General features: G+C 31.4%; 2 protein-coding genes across 2 annotated transcripts in view; both read right to left on the reverse strand.

Moving 5' to 3' along the window:
• Positions 1-1,512: 1,512 nt before the first annotated feature.
• LOC130669182 (uncharacterized) lies at positions 1,513-3,441 on the reverse strand. Its single transcript, XM_057471952.1, has 2 exons — positions 2,803-3,441; positions 1,513-2,697 (listed from the first exon to the last, which is right to left on the reverse strand). The coding sequence occupies exons 1-2, from the start codon at positions 3,229-3,231 to the stop codon at positions 1,732-1,734; spliced, it is 1,395 nt and encodes a 464-aa protein (XP_057327935.1). The 5' UTR covers positions 3,232-3,441; the 3' UTR covers positions 1,513-1,731.
• A 6,933-nt stretch (positions 3,442-10,374) lies between these two features.
• Positions 10,375-20,735, reverse strand: part of LOC130669191 (5'-deoxynucleotidase HDDC2) — a 29,028-nt gene continuing 18,667 nt past the window's right edge. The window contains exons 3-4 of the mRNA XM_057471963.1: positions 11,851-12,019; positions 10,375-10,864 (exon numbers count right to left, since the gene is read on the reverse strand). Coding sequence (XP_057327946.1) covers positions 10,613-10,864; positions 11,851-12,019 — 421 coding nt within the window. The 3' untranslated portion in view covers positions 10,375-10,612. The remainder of the gene's footprint in view (positions 10,865-11,850; positions 12,020-20,735) is intronic.

Genomic DNA, 20,735 nt, shown 5'->3' on the forward strand with positions numbered 1-20,735 from the left:
CGGTCAATTCGATTGAGAGATATCGTTGGAGAAAAAATAGTAAAAAACTATTTTTTTCGGAAAGAACGGCATACAAAAGTATTTTCGAGCTCGAAGAGTTCGAAAATGTATTCACGACAAAGTTTTCGAGCTCAAGGAGCTCGAAAACAGCGGGAAGTTTTAGGGCTGGCCTGCAGGGTTAACCGCTAGACAGATTTTTTTTTAAGGTCTTATGGACTCAAAAGTTACTATATATTTTTAAAAAAATCCTCACCAAATTTCAGTCAGATATCTTTAAAATTGAGCTATCACAAAGGGGGGTCCCTTTTCCCATTTAAAATACACGTGAAAATTTTTCATTTTAATTTTTCGTTATTAAGACTATGAAAAAAATTTTTTTTTAATTTTCGCCTAGTATAATTTGGTAGGATATCAAATTCTTTACAAAAAAGTGCTGATGCATTATGTACGTCAAACGAACTGGGAAAAAGTTACGGGCCTTCAAAGATCATCAAAAATTTAGTTTCCTCAGTGTCAAATTTTTTAAAATTATTTTTCATTTTTTTTCTATCAAAAAATTTTTTTTCAAATTTTGACTAGCACGTTCTTGTAGAAAATTTGATTTCCTACAAAAAGTATCTGATATCATATATACGTCAAATGAATGAAAAAAAAGTTACAGGGCTTTAAAAGGCAAGTTTACAAAACATTAATTTTTTAAACTTAAATGTGAACGAAAAGTGAACTTCATTTTTCGTTGACATTTCAAGCCCTGTATCTTTTTACTCATTCATTTGACGTATATATGATATCAGATACTTTTTGTAGGAAATTAAATTTTCTACAAGAATGGGCTCGTTAAAATTTAAAAAAAAATTTTTGATAGAATAGAAATGAAAAATAATAAAAAATAGTACATTGTATCCCTAGGGAAAAAAGTAAGACATTTTATCCCGCGTGTGAAATTGCCACCCGAGCCGAAGGCGAGGGTGGCAACATGCGGGACAAAATGTCCTGCTTTTTTCCCGTGGAGTACATACTATTTTTTCTCCTACCAAGCCAAAAGTTCGCTAAATTTTATTAAGTAGAAAATTATTATAATCGAATAAGAGGTTAACCCGGGAAAAACAATGATACAGCGTAAACTATGAAGTTAACTATATATATATATATATATATATATATATATATATATATATATGTACATAAAATAGTATACTATTTTTCTTTGTGCCCGGTCGAAAGTACGTCGACAAATCAAACTTGTATAGATTATATAACTATGTTTTAGCATGTATTGATGCCTGCCCCGGCATTTGCGGCACGAGCGAAGCGAGTGCTGCTGGCCCGGGGGGCAGGCATCAAATACATCTACAAAAAAAGTTACCATTACACATTCAATTAGTTCATCAAAAAAAAAAAATTTCATTTTTGATGCTCAAACACAATTTAAAAAAATTTTTTTAAATATTAATTAAATTTAGTTATTTATTTATTTATTAAACTCATTCAGTTATAACAGTAATAAGTAATAATTAAATAATATTGCAAGTAATAATTAAAATAATAGTAATAATACTAATAATATTAATAATATTATTAGTAGTAATAACCGCAGTAGCAATAATAGCAATGAATATAAAATGAGACACAATAATAGTAACATTAATTAGGAGTAAAATAACAATGTTAATTAAAATTTCCAAACTAGTAATAACTCCAATAAAATAGTAGTTAAGATCACATTTTTTATTATTTTGAGTAATTAATAGTAACGTTCATAATTTTACAGTTATTAATTTTTATTATCGGATTGTTCATGTTAACTTCTCCTAATGATTTTGTATCAGTTGAATTATTCGAACTTTTACTTTTCGCTGGTAATTTTTCTTGGTTCGTAGATTTTAAATTGGGATCGACGTCTGGAATAGGCGAAAATTGATAATCAAACTCCAAATTGTCGAATTCTTCGTCCCAAATGATGTCATTTTCAGTTACTGGTTCATTTTGAAAATCGAATGATGATTCAGTGGATTCGTTTTGATTCACAGTATTTGTTATTGCAGCTGGTAAATTTTCTTTATTCGCGTTGCTACTACTAATTGTCGATTTAGCCACAGGTGAAACATTCGAAGTTGAAGTCGAAGGTCTTGAGTAATTCTGATCTTTTGTCGTTGTGTTCAAGGAATTATTTGGCCGTACTGTTAATACATTTTCACTAGAATTAACAATCTGATTGAATATTTTTGTTTTGTTGCACAGAGAATTTTCAATGTACCCCTCAACAACGGTACTCGACCTCCACCCACCGTGCTGTTTGAGGGTAGTGAGACTTGCACCGGCATTTGCGAGTAACGTCGCTGAGGTCCGTCTGAAACAGTGGCCTGTGTAACTCGACGCATCCGGTAATTTTAAAAATTCAGCAATTTTTTTAGGTACTTCAGTTATAGTATTTTTTCCTATTGGTTGACGTTTACATATTCCTTTATCGTAGAGTATGAAGAATCTGTCTAATTCCGTGTTTTCGGGTCGTAAAGCAACATACTTACGAACTGTATCACTGTATTCATCTTGAATAACAAATGAACGCGGGTAATAATTTTTTGTATCTTGGATGTTAACGATAAATCGAGATCCGGTGTCTTCTACATCATAAGTTTTGATTGAGCAATATTCGCCAGACCTCAACGCCCCACAAAAACCGAATATTAGTATCACCTATAATAAAATAACTTTTGTAAATATTTAGTTGTATATAAATAAAATTGTAAATAATTTATATGTAGTATATTCTATAATTTATATTATTTAGCTTTAACTAACCTTCATAGCCAGATAAATCTCGTCAGTAGCGTCATTGAGAAATGTTTTAATCTGATTCATCGATAAAACTTTAGACTTCTTAGGTTTAAACCCTTTACCATTATTTTTTAACAAAGTTTTAAGTTTGTGAAAAGTGTCAATGTTAATTGAATGTTTGAGATTAAGTTGGGTTTTTAACATCGACCATCGACTCCAGAGCGTAGACGGTTTCAAGCTTTTTGTTAATTCATTGAAATAGACGAGCAACACGCTCTCTGTTATTTCTTTAATTTTTTTATCCTCTTTCCACTTGACAAAATTTTGATAGCAAAGATTGTACACTGCACTTGATTTATTAGCAATTAGTTTGTTTTCTACTAACCGAGCTTCTTTTTCGACATTCATGGCTGTATCGTCATCACTTGAACCCAAACTCTCGGAAGAGCTCATATTTGAATTTATAATTAAAAAAATTTATCACTGTTTAGTATTTTTTTTATTGAAGAGAATGTTAAGTTCGTGACAAATGACAACAACTGACAGCAGCTAAAAACACGATCGTGCATACACAAGTTTGGCTATGACAGATACTTGGGCGCATGCGCAACTTATTTTCCCAAGGGAAAAAAAGTGCGACTTTTTTCTCGCAAGCAAGGGAAAATAGTATATTACACACCTAGGGAAGTAAAGTAAGAAATGTCTCAGATCACATGTAATTGTTGGCCGAGGCGAAGCCGAGGTCAACAAACATGTGATCTGAGGCTTTCTTATTTACTTCCCGAGGAGTGTATACTATTTTTCTCCTCGACGGAGGCGGAAAGTGGCAACTTCGTTTTGCACAGCGGGACGAAAGTTGACGCTTTCCGCCCGGAGGTGAGAAAAAGTACGAACTTTTGGCTTAGGGAGGAGAAAAAAAATATAACACTAAGGAAACTAAATTTTTGTTGATCTTTGAAGGCCCGTCACTTTTTCCCAGTTCGTTTGACGTACATAATGCATCAGGACTTTTTTGTAGAGAATTTGATATCCTACGAAGTTATGCAAGGCGGAAATTAAAAAAAAATTTTTTTAAATAGTCTTAATAACGAAAAACTAAAATGAAAAATTTTCACGTGTATTTTAAATGGGAAAAGGGACCCCCCTTTGTGATAGCTCAATTTTAAAGATATCTGACTGAAATTCGGTGAGGATTTTTTTAAAAATATATAGTAACTTTTGAGTCCATAAGACCTTAAAACAGAAAATATTTATTTGTTTTGGGACACCCTAATATATATATGTATAAATTTAGGTTTCACTCTTTATGTTGATGTTCGTACCAGATAGCACAACTGGTCCAGCTACCTGCAATTCAAAACCGAGTTCCGTAAAGCTTTTGGTAGTCCAGCAACCGACCATCAGATCATAGTGGACATAAGCAAACTGAGAATGAATAAGGGAGACAACGTCACCGAATTTGTTTTGAAGATCCAACAAAAGTACCAGTCTATGAATATCCCACCTCCAGTGGAAGATCAAGTAGCGTGTATAAGAAACCATTTAACAGATGAACTCCGGACGTAGGTCTTTTCGAGACAAGTTTCCACGTATGAGGGCTTGCTAAATGCTTCACATGAGGCTACAAGGTGTATAAAAGAAGCTCAACAGCTGACAGTGACTCCAAATACAGCCAAATTCCAAGAAAAACCTCGTTTTGGTTTACTGCAATCACCGACCAGAGAAGTTGAGTACGAGAATGAAGATCAAGAATATACACGCTGTAATTTCATGGAACCAAGCTCACAAACTACCTATAACAACAGATATGGTGTCCAAATGAAATCCAACAATAATAATAATAATTATTATAATCGAGGACAGTATCAAAGCAGACAACAAATGGGATTCCGATCACGTGCCAATCAGTCTCCGAAATCACCAGGATTTCTTCAAGCTCCAATTTTTGTGCCAAGAAGCAATAAAACATGTTTCAATTGTGGCATAGAGGGATACAATTTTGAAGTATGTGAGAATCCGCGTCAAGTAGTGTGTAACTTGTGCTTCGGGATTGGACACACTCGAGAAAATTGTGAACTGATAAAATTCACAGAAGGCACTCAAGCTGCTGGTGGAAGTAGAGAAAGTCCTAAGACGCAATCGGAGAGGATCGGTCAAGCTCGAAAAAACGAATAACACCTGGTCTGAAGTCCCCGTCGGATCAGGTGATTCTTGAAACAACAAAGGGGTTAATAATTTATGAATGTGACAAATTTAATAACTCAGATACTCGGTCAGTGAACCAGTCTGAGGATTCACCGGCAGGTGAGGTGAAGCCGCGAAACCCCAGACCCGGCAGGTTCAAATCCAACAATGCTGAAAGTTTAAACTTAATAAACTTATGAGTCAGCGCAATCATGTAAGGCTAGCTATAAAACATAAAATCATAAGTCCGCGAATATTCAAGCTCCGCAATAATTCGTGAAAATTATCAACACATTAAAATCACTGAAATTTTCACGCTCCAGACAACGTCCTACATCCTAAACGGACGAGACTCTTTAATTAGTGGACCCGGGTGACAGTCTGGCAGGGGGGAGTGTAACGGGGTAAAAATTTAAATTTTCAACTTTAAATCAACCTGATTTCCCGCGGTTGATTAATTACCCAGAGTACCCCATATGCGTTACTATTTCATCGACTTGACGCCGGGGGCGCTAATTTAAGGGGCTCGTCCCAAAGACCCAATTAGAAAATAGGTTGGAGTGGTGGATTTTCCGATAAGGACCGAAGGATCGCGAACTTAGATTTGATAAGCGAGTGCACGAGGTGAAGACGGACACAGTCAGATGGACCGGTATAGACACCAGACGGGTGACAGCGTACATCACTACAGATATATTTTGAGGAGAAATAATTTGTTGGAGGAAAGAACTGAGTCAGACGGAAATCGGCAGGAATGCTGCAATAAATAAGGACGCCACGATCGCTGGAAAAATTTAAGGAGAGGTAAATAAATCGTCGGCAAGTTGCCACAATTTATTAAGTAATTAATTAATTAATAATAATTAAGTTAATTCGTGGGCAGTCGCCATTTCCGATTTGATTGTATTAAAATATAAATTCTCGGCAAGAAGGCCGGAATTTCTTAAACATTAATTATAAACTAAAAAGTTTAATTTCTCGGCAGGAGGGCCAGAAATTATAGATAATAAATCTAGTCATTAAGGAATTGTTATATAATAAATTAATCAATTTTATTTAATAAGAAAAATGTAAAAATACAAAATTTACAAAACTGAAAATTGAAGGAAAATTAAAAGTGCAGTGAAAATAGTGATAAAAGAATAAAGATAGAATTAATTAAAATTGTTAGTAATGGAAATCAGTTCTTGTTGTGAATTTCGGTTATTAACGTGAAGACAAGTTATAAATGAATAAAAGAGAGATAGCGTCTGTCGTTGGCGTCAGTTTTCCAGTATCAGTAACTTCTTTACTCAAAAACTTGATACTTGAAAAACTGAAAATATAAAATGTTGTCGTGGAAAATTTTAAGTATAAAATTATAAGGTAAATTAAAATTTGCCGTGTTGGACAAATTATCGTATTAAATTTGGTAGAGTCAAAAAAATTTATGAAAGAAAATTTTGTGGATAAAAATTTAGTCCAGTGGACAATTAAATAAATTTGAGATTAATTGAAAGTGTGTGTGAAGTTAATCGGTTAAATAATGATTTGTAAACGCGTGTGTGTGAGTGTGAATAAAGTCCTGGGGACTCGAGTGTTAAAACGTGTGTGTGTGTGTGAGAAAATTTAAGTTTCCTGTGGAAACGTTTTAAAATAATAGATCCAGGGGATCTGGCAAGTTGCCACTTTGTTTTAATTAAAAGAACCAGGGGATCAGGCCGGTGGCCAAATCAATCGTAAAAGTGCAGGGGACTGAATTTTATTTTATATGATCCAGGGGATCAGGCCAGTGGCCAATTTCGTGAAAGTCCAGGGGACTAATTTTATTTTAATTAAAAGATCCAGGGGATCAGGCCGGTGGCCATTTCGTATAAAAGTCCAGGGGACTCGTTCGTCGTAATTAATAAAAAAATCCAGGGGATCAGGCCGGTGGCCATTTCGTATAAAAGTCCAGGGGACTCCCTAGCAGATCCGAATTACGGTAAATTACAGCAATTTACCGTAGATTACCGCAACTTACCGTAATTTCGCCGAAAATCTGCGGTAATTTACCGTAATTCGGATCTGCTAGGGTTTTGATAAATTGAACGAAGAAAATAAAATCTAAAACATTGCTTGATCTTGACGTGTTGAGAGTAGAGCACTATCTCAAACGCTTCGTGATATGAGGCGTGCAAAAAACGAATAAACTTCTGGCAAACCAGTACGGGTTCTGACACTTCAAAATCCACTCTCGTATTTTAACATCTAACACCGCAAAATAAGATCATACTACGGGAAAAATAGCGTAAATATACTGGAATAAAAATACGGCATTCTATATTGATGAATGTAGATCAAATTATTAATTTTTTACATTTATTAGAAAAAATCAAAGTAGATCGAAAAAGTAAAAAATTATTAAATTGCATAGATTCTAATCTATACCTTTAATGTGAGAAAATCTAAGTTATCTGAATACTTGTAATGATATCAATGTAGATCTACAATTTGAAAGTTCGGTCAACACTGATGAGAACAGATTTCTTTACGATTTGAATAATATCCAGCACTACACAATACCAAATCTTAAAGACACGGTACCGAAATGTCAAGTAAAGACAGTTCTTTACAGTCAAATATCCGATTATCAACAGACATTCCAGTGAAAAGCTTCACATTACAGTAAAATTCAGCAAATTTACCGCAATTATATGGTGAAATACCGCAATTTTACAAAACTTCTACGGTAAAGTACTGCATTGTTACCACAACTTTACGGCGAAAATGCGGCATTTTTACCGTAAACTACCGTACTTTCATCGCAACATTGCCGCAAATTTACCGCAGCTTCACCGCAAATTTGCCGTAAATTTGCGGCATTTCGCCGTAAATTACGGCAATTTACCGTAATTTGCCGTAGATTACCGTAATTTACGGTAAATTACCGTAAATTACTTTGGGGTTTAAATTCGGATCAATTTCATTTACTATCCTTTCCTGGGTATTTTTTGTTCCTTATTGGCTATCGTCCCAATAAGGCCACGTACCTTCTAGGTCATAAAGATAACTCATAAGTAGTTCTTAGTTGATTTTTAAAATTTATTTATTGAATGAGTAGAAAAACTTCCAAAAATAGTATACTCCGAACGGCACAGTATTTGAAAAAAAATCATAGCATCTAAATAGACTGATCTGAGAATGTTCATTGGTCAAATTAAGTCGAAAAACAATATTTAGGGAAAAAAACTTTTTTCAAATTAAGAAACAAAATAGAACGAATTGTTTGTCCACGATCGGATTGGTCTCAAAACTTTCTAAATTCATCCAAGTTTTTTTGAAAATTTTTTCAAAAAAATCGGAGGGGGCATACATTTCCAAAAAACATTTTTTTTGCTTCAAACTTAAAATAAACAATGAAGGAATTGATTAAGAATAAAAACGTGTTTTTTTCTTGAAAGAACATTCAAAAATGAAGATTTTGAAAAAAAAAAAATGATCCGATTGGTGTACTTTTCGCGAAGTTATAACCGTTTCTCGGTATCTCGGAAACGAGTAGTCAAAAAAATTTGAAAAAATTCATGAGAGCGTTTTTTATCAGCCTCCAAAACATATAAATTTTTCAAAAATATCGGAGGGGGTGACCTCAAAAAGTGGCCGATTTGGTATGGAATGCCCCATAATTATATATAATCGAGTTATATATAATTATGGGGCATTCATATATAACACCGGCACACAAAAAAAATTAAGTAGGATGTGCATTTGACCGGACCTACCTACGGGTGCGTATTTTGGTCCGCTGAATCCGAATTCAAGGTCAGTTTGACCCCTACACCCTCGGAATTTCGAAAAAACTTCAAAAAACCGTAAAAATGATGAAAATTGGCAGTTTTAATGATAAAAAAATGTTTTGGAACTAAACTAAGCGTGATTTTCATGTATTTCGATCCGCTGAATATATATCGAAACTTTATTGAGACCACGAGCCATTTTAAATGTGAAAAAATCACACAAAACTCTCGAGAATTCCGAAAAAATATAGTTTTCATGATAAAAAAACTTCTTCTGGTCCAATTCAGATAAAATTTTATATCTTTTGATGTCTTCAATTCGCATCTTAATTTTTTTAGTCTATTCACCCTCTAAAGCTGGAAAAATTCGAAAAAATTGTAAAAATTACCATTCATAACAGAAAAAAAATTGATTGAACATGATTTAATGCCTAAAATAAATACTCTATAACGTAGATATATCAAATAACTTGAAATCTGTGAAAAACACAAGAAATAAAAAGATAGAAAGAAATGATTTTTACGAATCCTAAACTTTCCTTCGTTTGTATCGCACTCTTTTATCCTCAAATGATCTTCGTAGTGGATTCCTCTTTCGTTTACGATTTTCTTGGGTACTTCTCTTTTTAACATCCAACTTTTTTCCCACCGGGTTAACATCATGTTACATCGACTACAAATCGTATGTGGAACCCATGCTGAATCCAAATTAGTAATTTGGAGACCAAAACATTCTTCATAAATTTGTTTGATCTTATCTGATAACGATCTTCGATTCCTTTCCAAATTGAATTCTCCACAAATGTAACAAAATGAATCAGGACTTTTATTACACAGATGAGAATTACTTCTTGTAATAGAATACCCTCCAGTAGCCAAGTTTCCCACTTCTGAAGAGCTCTCACCCTGACCAGACGCCGATACTGGGGCTCTGACTCCCTGCATAGTAAAGTACTTATCACTTGTACCTGCCATGACGGCACACACGCCGTTAACCCAGGGACTCTGTCAGATGGTTCTGTTGCCCACCGTCACTACGTGGAGGTGCCTTGGTTACAGGCACAAGCAATTAAGTCTTCAAAAGTCAAATACGAGAGTAAAAGAACCAAAAAAATTACTTTTTTCGGAATTTTGGAGGGTTTGTGTGATTTTTTTACATTTAAAACGGCTCGTGGTCTCAAGAAAGTTTCGATTCATATTCAGCGGATCGAAATACATGAAAATCACGCTTAGTTTAGTTCCAAAAAATTGTTTTATCATTAAAACTGCCGATTTTCATCATTTTTACGGTTTTTCGAAGTTTTCTCGAAATTTCGAGGGTGTAGGGGTCAAACTGACCTCGAATTCGGATTCAGCGGACCAAAATACGTACCCGTTAGTAGGTCCGGTCAAATGCACATTCTACTTAATTTTTTTTGTGTGCCAGTGTAATTATATATAATTTTATATGATTATATATAAAAATTTGTTCTCAGGGAGTTTTGCTACAGTTTACGTATTACTCTGTGAAATAAACTTTGGGTATTTTTACTACAAGAATACCAGCATTGCTATTAGAACAAAAAATTTACCGGGGGGGGGGGGGGAATACTTTTTTTCAGTGTGTAATTAAATAAAGAACTCTAGATGAAGTTTTTGAGAAAAAATTTTAACAAATATTTGAATCATATAATTTTCGTGGAAACGAACACATTTTTATTTAATTTTACTAATTATAAAAGAACACTTTTATAAAAATTGATACGCAGTCAATTATTCTTATAAGTAATATATTAAATTAATTTGAACACTAATTATCTGTGGCTTATTATTAATATTAAATACTGAAGATGATTATGTTAAAACTAACATATTGATATTTTCGAAAATATAAAAGATAACGATTGAGAATATATTTATATTATATCACTATCCCCACAATCTACTGCTGATGTGCTTTCGGATTTTTCCTCCCTTTGAGATGTAATTTCAGAAGCCATCTTTTTCAGAAATGGATTACTAATTTTATCTACCGTGCTTGTGAAAAATTCTTCTAACTTCCCCGGAGTACCATCTCGCTTTTCATACTCATAAGCTTGAGAAATGAGATCCAAACGATCTAAATCTTTTACATATTTAGCTTCAGGTGATTGCTGAGATTCATACTCCTAAAAAATAATATAAAATTAGTTTTATTGTCAGCAGTACTTTTTAAAGCAATAAGAGAAAAAACATGAAATTCAAGTAATTCTTTTTCTTGTTTCCAAAAATACTCAAAATAAGTAATTATTGTCTAAAATGAAATTGATTCTTCTTATTTTAAGAAAACGATTGCTTCACTGTAGTATCAAATTTCTAGAAGCATCAATAACTTATAGCAAGCAAATATTTCTTTAATTTAGTTGATACCTGTTCAAATTCATTACAATTAAGAACTTCAATACAGCACTTATTTGGTTGAATGAAAAAAAAGGAATTGAAGAGAGATATAATTAAAAATTAGATTAATATTCTTGCATTCAAAAAGAAAACTTGTTTTTATAACAAAATGAAATTTCTCATTGGTATTGATAAAAATTTATAATATATTAAATTTTTCAAGAGCTGCTCTTACAAACTATTAAATATTTCAATTTAATTATTTAGTTGCGTGAATTAATATTTAAGATGAGAAATATCGATGAATAACTAAGAGTTTATTAAAAAAATGATTTCCAATAAGCACCGTGACTGAGCGTCATAAGTCTCGCGTGAACGGTCTAGGCTCGAATATTACGTAGGGTAAAATTACTTTTTTATAAAAAAAATGTTTAAGTTACCAAATTAATCTAGATAACATTATATAAAAAAAAGGCATCTCTAATAATATTTTTTTGAGAAAATCAAATTTTTTTCTTAGTAATAAGCAAGTAACTAAAATACTTCAATCAAGCATTTTTGCTCGAAAATATACATTTTTTTCTCTCAGTGTATGTTTAACCCGTCAGCACTCTCGGTATGAGTATTTTGCTCACTGGACAATATTCAAATTATAAGATGTCGCTGTAATGCAAGCAAGACACTAAAAAACACAGGAGTGCTGAAGAGTTAAGCATCAATATTCATTAAGTAAAATAATGAAAAATGGGAATGTCAAAAATTCTTAAATATTTACCCGGAAAATTTCCAATATTTCCGATCCTTTATTTCCTAATAATTGACAAATTTCCATCATAGCATTGTCTTCTCTCCTATGTTTTTCTTCAGCTGATACTCCGCAATAAGGAGTAATGTCACCAACGATACATTCTGCGAGATCATGAACCAGTGCCATTTGCATTATCCTAAAAGTTGAAAACAGTTAAACATTTGATGATCTTAATAAAAAGTAATTTTACTAAGTACATAAATTATAGTATGGAAAAAAAACCGGTCTATCTGTTGACCTTGCGGGCCAGCCCCAAAACGACCCGCTGTTTTCGAGCACTTCAAGCTCAAAAATACTTTTGTGTGCCGTTCTTTTCGAAAAAAAAACGTTTTTCACCATTTTTTCACCAACGATATCTCGCAATCGAATTGACCGATTAAGACGGTTCAGGTGGCAATCGACGTATTTTATTGAGTTCTAAAGCTGAATAGATTTTAGAACTCAAGATTTATCTAGTCGTTTTTAAAAAATTTCAAAAATAATAAAAAATTTTTTTTTTTTAATTCTTTCGACAACGGTTCCTCTTCAACGAATGAACCGATTTCGATGGTTGAGGTAACATTCGACGCGGCTTATATAGTTTCAGAGCTGATTCGATTTTGGAATCAATCCATCGAGCACATTACAAGTTATCCAAAAAAAACATTTTTGAAACAATTTTATTTTTGGAATATCTCCGAATGAGCCATACCGATCAAGCTCAATTTTTTACAGATGTTAGATATTGACAAGCCGCGTCGAATGCCACCTTGATGATCAAAATCGGTTCATCCGTTCAAAAGTTACAGATATTTACATACGTACATACATGCATACATACACTCGGACCATCTTGAAATTAGTCAGAATAGCTTCCTAAAACCTCAAAACGTCAAGATCTCTTAGAAATTCGATTTTCGGAAATCGGATTGAAATCAATAACTTCCTGAATTTTTGAAAATTTACAATTTTCTTAGCGGGAAGTTAAAAATACGGTACAATTCCTATAACAACTTCATGCCGTATAAATGCACACCTTAGTTTTTAGATTCAATAAATTCGATCGAGAGTTGTATTTAAAAGTTCTTTATTTATTCGATTAAAAAAATAACAAATGGATTGTTGTATTTTTAATTTTCAGTTTTTTTATTATAGAGATTAAATCAATTTTTTTATCGTATCGTTTTAATTAAAAAATTTACCACCCTGCTGAATTGATAATGTGTTTTTTAATAAATACACAAAATGTTGAACAAAATAGTCACTTTCCTTGTAGTACTGTAGATACTACAAATAATTATTATTCTTTTTCAGCAATTACTGGTATAACTATAAATTACAATATATTTTTGCAAAATTAATGATGTCCTGGAAATTAATTAATGTCTTCAAAGTTATTTGTTATTTTCAAAATAATTAATATGGGGCATTCCACGTCAAGTCGGCTACTTTTGAACCCGACCGCTTTCGATTTGGCTGAAAATTTTTTTTCCTTTTCTACCCTATTAAAATGATTTTTCAGGAAATTTTTAAATTTTTTTACCCAACCCGAAAAAAGTTATGAGTTTTTCAAAAAAGAGGTTTTTATTTTTTCGAATAGCTATAACTTCTTTAAAAATTGACTATTTAGGACGTTTATTTTTTTCAAAATTTTTGTCTTTGAATGTACTTTCTAAAAAAAATACGAAAAAATTTTAAGATTTAAAAATCTATGGAATTTTCACTTTTTCGAGAAAAATCGGAAATTTTCTCGAAGTCCGACGTCTTGACTGTTTTTTTTTTATCTTAAAAAAAGCTTTGTTCAAATCGGAAAAGAATGTCGCTCAGCGCAGAGTGGGCCGACTTTTCCTTTTATTTTTTTTTTATCGATTGGATAAAAAATTTTTTTCCAGCTGGGCTTATTTCACAAAACATCACTCTGGAAATTTTCGAGGATTTATAAAAGACCTCAGAGTTTGAAAAATTGAGAAGAAAAAGAATTATAAGTAGTAATCTTCAAAAAAATTTGGATTTTTTTCAAAAAATTAAAAAAAAAAATAGACGACACCAATAATAAATTTTGTGTATTTTTTTCTTCAAAAACAACATCTTGACCAAGTCACAGGCTTTTGAAAAAGAAATCCAACGCTTGTCGCTTTTAGAGTTCGCTAATCGCAATTTTCTATTTCCCATTTAAATAACATGGGAAAAAAAAAATTTCAAGTTTTGAAATTCATTCCTCATAGGAAATCAAACGTCCTACAAAAAAAGTCTCTTATCATTTTTTGATAAATTCATCCGTTCAAAAGTTATTGGAGGTTGAAATCAAATTTATAGTAAATTTAGATGTCTTTTTATTCTTCCGGCGAAACTATCAGACTTATCACGAAGTGTCACAGGACTTCTTTGTACACTGAGAGAAAAAAAAATTTTTTTCAATTATATAAATGTTTGTATCCTACCGAGTAAATATTTGTTTAATCTTAGTAAAAATGTACTCGGATCAAGGATATTTTCTTAAAATAAGTATAGAAATTCTTAAATCAAGAAAATATTACTCGGTTGACGTACGTATTTACTATGATTAAGAATGTTATTTGTTTGTATAGTACCGAGTAAATATTTCTTTAAATGAAGTATTTATACTTGAGAAAAGTTTTTTTTTTTCAGTGTAGACAGTTTTATTCCTTACAAATTATCTCTGATAAAGTTTTTTAAAATTCCCAGTTGTTTTCTAGTTATTTTCATTTTAATATCAAGCACTTGAAATCGATCCGAACACTTTTTTTTTTTAAAGCTTGACATTGAAATAGATATAGAGGAGAGGGGGGCAGAGTGGGCCTCTTAAGGAAAATAATTATAATATCATTAATTTTTTTTACGCGTTTACTTTTTTCAGACCCTTTGATACTTATTTTCACTTCATTATGCTGCGTCCATTAAAATTGAAAAATGGAAAATTAGGGGCAAAGTGGACCCTCCAAAAAATTTCGGATTTGATATTTTCTATTCTTTACACTTGTAATATTTGCAAATAACTATAAAACAATTGTATTTTAATAATATAAAATTCATTTTAATAGTCTGCTGCGATATAACTTTAAAACGTAATTTTATTATCTGTAACTTTCTTAATGAATTATATTTAATGAACAGTTTTGGTGGTCTATTTTAACTCTTATTATATAAGAAATTTCGATAAGCTTATTATCCGTACGAATTTATTGGCGTATTGAAAATTTTGAAAGACCTACTTTGCCCCTTCCTCCCCTAACTAGAAAGTTATGCAGAATTTGAAAAAACTTTATCAAAGATTATTTGTAGGGAATAAAAATTGTCTATAAAAAAAATCCTCTGGCATTTTGTGATAAGTCTGTTAGTCTGATATACACTGGTCGAAGTAATTAAAGGATATAAAAAAAATTGTAAATTTTTCAAAAAATAAAAGAAAATAAAATTGATTTGATCCAAATTTTTTTAAAAATATTTTTCTCCCTTATCATCTTCACAATGCTCTTGATGTTAAGAAAATAAATTGTGAAGATAATGAGAAAGAAAAATATTAAAAAAAAAAAATTTCGAAAAGATCGATTTTTTCGCAAAATTTTTTTTTTTTAATTTTTTCTAATAGTTAATGTTTTTGATTAAAGAATCAAACTTTTTCACTTAAAAAAAAACCTTTTGAAATTAAAGAAATGAGTGAAAACGGAAGAATCGCTCATTATACGATTTTTGGCGAATACGATAAATTTAAAGCTTCAGAATCAGCAAATTCAGAACACTAAGAAAGAAAAATCGCAGCGCTTTGCAATTTTCAGGGTTTTTTCAGGTCACTTTGAGGTTGATAAAAAACTGAAGGTATCCTTCCTTCATTCATTATATCCAAAGTTATACTAAGATTTCCAAATGTGTGAATTTTTACCTTTTTGTTAGTCAACATTGTCGCTTCGAAAACCTTTTTTTTCATTAAATGCCGCTGTTTGTGTCTTTTAGAAGATGTTTTTCAATTTTAAAACCCTACTTCTATTTGCTATACGACCAATATGTCCCAAGTTATTGATTGTCAAAGCTAAAATGGACTTTTTTGCTTTGATCAATGATAACTTCGCGCCAAATGGTCGAAGAGACTTTTTAAGGGCGGCAAATGAAAGGACATGAAATTTCCTATACGAGTCATAGGATTGGATTATCAAAAAAAAATTATTGGAGCCCATAGACCTTTTTTAAGACGAGCAAAAAGGATATAGCCGGATTAATATGAGGATTCTGTCCCCATGACTTTTTTGACTCAAACTTAGGGGGTCGATTTGGTGTCGAATGAAAATAATTCAGTTTTAGCTCTTTATCTCAAACGGTATTCGAGAATTTAAAAAAAAACCTGTTTTTTCGAAATTATTTTTATTTTTATAGTAAAATTCGGAATTAATCAATGATGATTTTTTTCCTAATTCTTACGAGTCCAAAACATGAAAAAATCATATCATCGTGATTCTCAAACGGAAAGCCGATTTTTAACGGAGAAAAGAAAATTAATAATCTTCTTTTTTTTAGGCTTTTTGAAATATGTCACTCACCAAAATTCTTCAGAAAATGTCTTTCACACTCCTCTATACTCAGGAATTTTTTTTAATTTTTTGAATTGGTGGCACAATTAAAAAAATCGGTCTGTCAGTTGACCCTGCGGGCCAGCCCCAAAACTTGCCGCTGTTTTCGAGCTCAAGAACCTCGAAAACATTATTATGAATACATTTTCGAGCTCTTCGAGCTCGAAAATACGTTTGTATGCTGTTGTTTTCGAAAAAAAACGTTTTTCACCATTTTTTCTCCAACAATATCTCTCAAACGAATAAACCGATTGAGGTGGCAATCGACGCGTTTTGTCAAGTTCTAAAGCTGATCAAATTTTGGATTCGATTTATCGAGTAGTTTTTGAGATATTTCAGAAAAAATAAAAAAATTTTTTTTTTTTAATTCTTTCGACAACGGTTTCTCTTGAACGAATGAACCGATTTTGATGGTTGATGTGGTTCAACTGGTAGAGCACTCGGCGCGTTACCGAATTGGTCTGGGTTCGATTCCCAGTTCGGGCTATCTATATTTTTCTCAATTTATCTATAAATTGTCTTATTGAGAGGTTTGCATGTTTAGGTTTCCACTATATAAAATGGTGTATTGCCGTAAGAAGGACGGTGTGGCTCAATAAGTTATAGATCAAATTGAACGGAATATAGTATAGGGCCGGATAGCTCAACTGGTAGAGCACTCGGCGCGTTACCGAATTGGTCTGGGTTCGATTCCCAGTTCGGGCTATCTATATTTTTCTCAATTTCTCTATAAATTGTCTTATTGAGAGGTTTGCATGTTTAGGTTTCCACTATATAAAATTCGACGCGGCTCATAAAGCTCTAGAGCCCAGTCCTTTTGGAATCAATCCATCGAGCACATTAAAAGTTATCCAAAAAAAACATTTTTGAAAAAATTTTATTTTTGGAATATCTCTGAACAAGCCCTACCGATCAAGCTCAATTATCTCACGGCTTCAAGATATTGACAACCCGCGTCGAATGACACCTTAAAGTTCAAAATCGGTTCATCCGTTCAAAAGATACGTACATACATACGTACATACACTCGGACATCATCGTGAAATTAGTCAGAATAGCTTCCTAGGACCTCAAAACGTCGACATCTGATGAAAATTCGATTTTCGTAAATCGGACCGAAACCAATAACTTCCCGAATTTTTGAAAATTTACAATTTTCTTAGCGGGAAGTTAAAAAAATTAAAAACTCATTTTATTCTTAAATTCTTGCGTTTTAACAAACTTATATTTTTTTTTAGTACAAATAAATACGTAGAAAAGTTTTTTTCACCAAAAATACATCTTCGCAAAAGATAAACATGAAGAATCAGTAGCCTACAGTCATTATAAGGGTTATTAATGATTCAAAAGACATTTAAAGGTAATACTTATTAGGGTGTCCCAAAAAAAACAAATATTTTTTTTTTCAAGGTCTTATAGGCTCAAAAGTTACTTTATATCATAAAAAAAATCCTCACCGAGTTTCAGCCAGATATCTTTAAAATTGAGCTATCACAAAGGGGGGTCCCCTATCCCATTTAAAATCCAAGCGAAAGTTTTTCATTTTAGTTTTTTGTTATTAAGACTATGAAAAAAAAATTTTTTTTTCAATTCCGCCTAGTATAATTTCATAGGGAATTAAATTCCCTACAAAAGGTGCTTATACATTATGTACGTCAAACAAACTGGGAAAAAGTTACGGGGCTTCAAAGATCAACAAAAATTCAGTTTCATCAGTGTTAAATTATTTTTTATTATTTTTCATTTTTGTTCTATCAAAATTTTTTTTTTCACATTTTGAGAAGCACGTTCTTGTAGGAAATTTGATTTCCTACAAAAAATATTTAATATCTTATATACGTCGAATGGATAAGAAAAAAGTTACAGGTCTTTAAATGTCAACGAAAAATGAAGTTCACTTTTTCGTTGACAGTTAAGTTCAAAAATTTAATTTTTTTTAAACTTAACTTTTCGTTGACATTTCAAGCCCTGTATCTTTTTACTCATTCATTTGACGTATATATGATATCAGATACTTTTTGTAGGAAATTAAATTTCCTACAAGAATGGGCTCGTCAAAATTTAAAAAAAAATTTTTGATAGAATAGTAATGAAAAATAATAAAAAAAAAATATAACACTAAGGAAACTAAATTTTTGTCGATCTCTGAAGGCCCGTCACTTTTTCCCAGTTCGTTTGACGTACATAATGCATCAGGACTTTTTTGTAGAGAATTTGATATCCAACGAAATCATGCTAGGCGGAAATTAAAAAAAAATTTTTTTAAATAGTCTTAATAACGAAAAACTAAAATGAAAAATTTTCACGTGTATTTTAAATGGGAAAAGGGACCCCCCTTTGTGATAGCTCAATTTTAAAGATATCTGGCTGAAATTTGGTAAGGATTTTTTTAAAAATATATAGTAACTTTTGAGTCCATAAGACCTTAAAAAAGAAAATATTTGTTTTTTTTGGGACACCCTAATACTTATATATTTTTTCATACTATTGAGAAATATTTTGAATTTTGATACAGGAAAAAAAATTATAATAAAAAAAATTTTGACGTATTTATTTGTACTAAAAAAAAATATAAGTTTGTTAAAAACGCAAGATTTTAAGAAAAAAATGAGTTTTTAATTTTTTTTTAATTGTTCCACCAATTCAAAAAATTAACAAAAATTCCTGAGTATAGAGGAGTGTGAAAGACATTTTCTAAAGAATTTTGGTGAGTGACATATTTCAAAAAGCCTAAAATAAAGAAGATTATTAATTTTCTTTTCTCCGTTAAAAATCGGCTTTCCGTTTGAGAATCACGATGATATGATTTTTTCATGTTTTGGACTCGTAAGAATTAGGAAAAAAATCATCATTGATTAATTCCGAATTTTACTATAAAAATAAAAATAATTTCGAAAAAACAGGTTTTTTTTAAATTCTCGAATACCGTTTGAGTTAAAGAGCTAAAAATCGAGGTGAATTATTTTCATTCGACACCAACCAAATCGACCCCCTAAGTTTGAGTCAAAAAAGCCATGGGCGCAGAATCCCCATATTAATCCGGCTATGCCCTTTGAAAATTTTTTTTTTGCGGTAGTTTTCTGAGGATTACTCCGGAACCGTGCATGATACAAAATTTGAAAGTCCAAATCTGAAAACTAGAAACTTGAAGCTACTACTTGCTTTTATCATTTTTGCTGTACGACCATTTTCCTTCGAGTTGCAGTATTCATGGTGGTCACAGATTTTTGAGATTGAAATTGTTGGATTCTCTGTACAAAAATCAATCTTTATTCTTATATGTACTTTATTAAATTATTTCTCTTTACTAAATATTCTGTTCGAAATATTATTTCGAATAGTATTGCATTTAAGTCGTAGTATATATTTAAGTTGAGTTCAAAATATGTGTATGTTTACTTAAGGAAAAGAAGGCTAGCATGGATCAAATTTTATGACCTTAGGTACTTGGGTCGACGAGAGATTCCAAGTAAATGCAAGGCAATATGTTTTTCTTTATTTGCACTCATATATATAAATATTTTGAACTTAGAGATCTTTGTTATACAAAAAGAGGAGAGGTTGTTGGACCTCAGTGTTGAATAATATTAAAAGAATAAGTTAGTCTAAGCTAAATCTCTTACGAGTGAAGACATACCCTAGAGCGTGTATTTTAATAAAAGATATAACATTCATTTGTTTAATAAATTGATTTGTTTCATTCACGATTACCATACCTAAATTCCCAACAGAAATTCTCTCACTTTTTCAGGTATTCCAGTCAAATAATTCAAAAATTCCCTGACCATAGTAATATTAAATCATTGGAAATATTTATTTAATTTAAAATAAAATGTTATAAGTCAGTTGAATAAATAATCAATCATTGTCGTTAAATGAAACTTTATTTTATTTTTGTCAATGTTTATTGTTTTTTTTTATTTATTAAATAAATAATTTATTATTTTTTATTTTAAATCCATGTTTTTATATAACTTCCTTTAGAATAAAATATAAATAAATTTTTCATTTTCACTAGAATCAATCTCATAAATAAGAACGTTTTATAGAGTATTAATAAAGTATTAATAAAGCACGCGAATAACAAATATAGTGAAACTTATCAGTTCAATACTTATGTAGACTTGTAATGTTTTTGGTTTTTCAACTTGTCAATATACATGTTACTAGCTTGAAGATCCTGACGATTGGTTTCTACTAAGACTTTTTTTTTTAACAGACTTTTTAATTCCAACTGCCTTGTTTTTTCGCTGTTGGAATCAATTTCTACTAATTTTTTTTCAAGATGGT

This window comes from Microplitis mediator, chromosome 1 (genome assembly GCF_029852145.1).
Source record: "Microplitis mediator isolate UGA2020A chromosome 1, iyMicMedi2.1, whole genome shotgun sequence".
Lineage (NCBI taxonomy): Eukaryota > Metazoa > Arthropoda > Insecta > Hymenoptera > Braconidae > Microplitis > Microplitis mediator.

Coding starts and splice junctions, on each gene's coding strand:
- LOC130669182 (XM_057471952.1), bottom strand. CDS start 3,231: ATGAGCTCTTCCGAGAGTTTGGGTTCAAGTGATGACGATACAGCCATG. Junction 2,698..2,802: donor AGATTTATCTGGCTATGAAG/GTTAGTTAAAGC, acceptor ATTTTATTATAG/GTGATACTAATATTCGGTTT.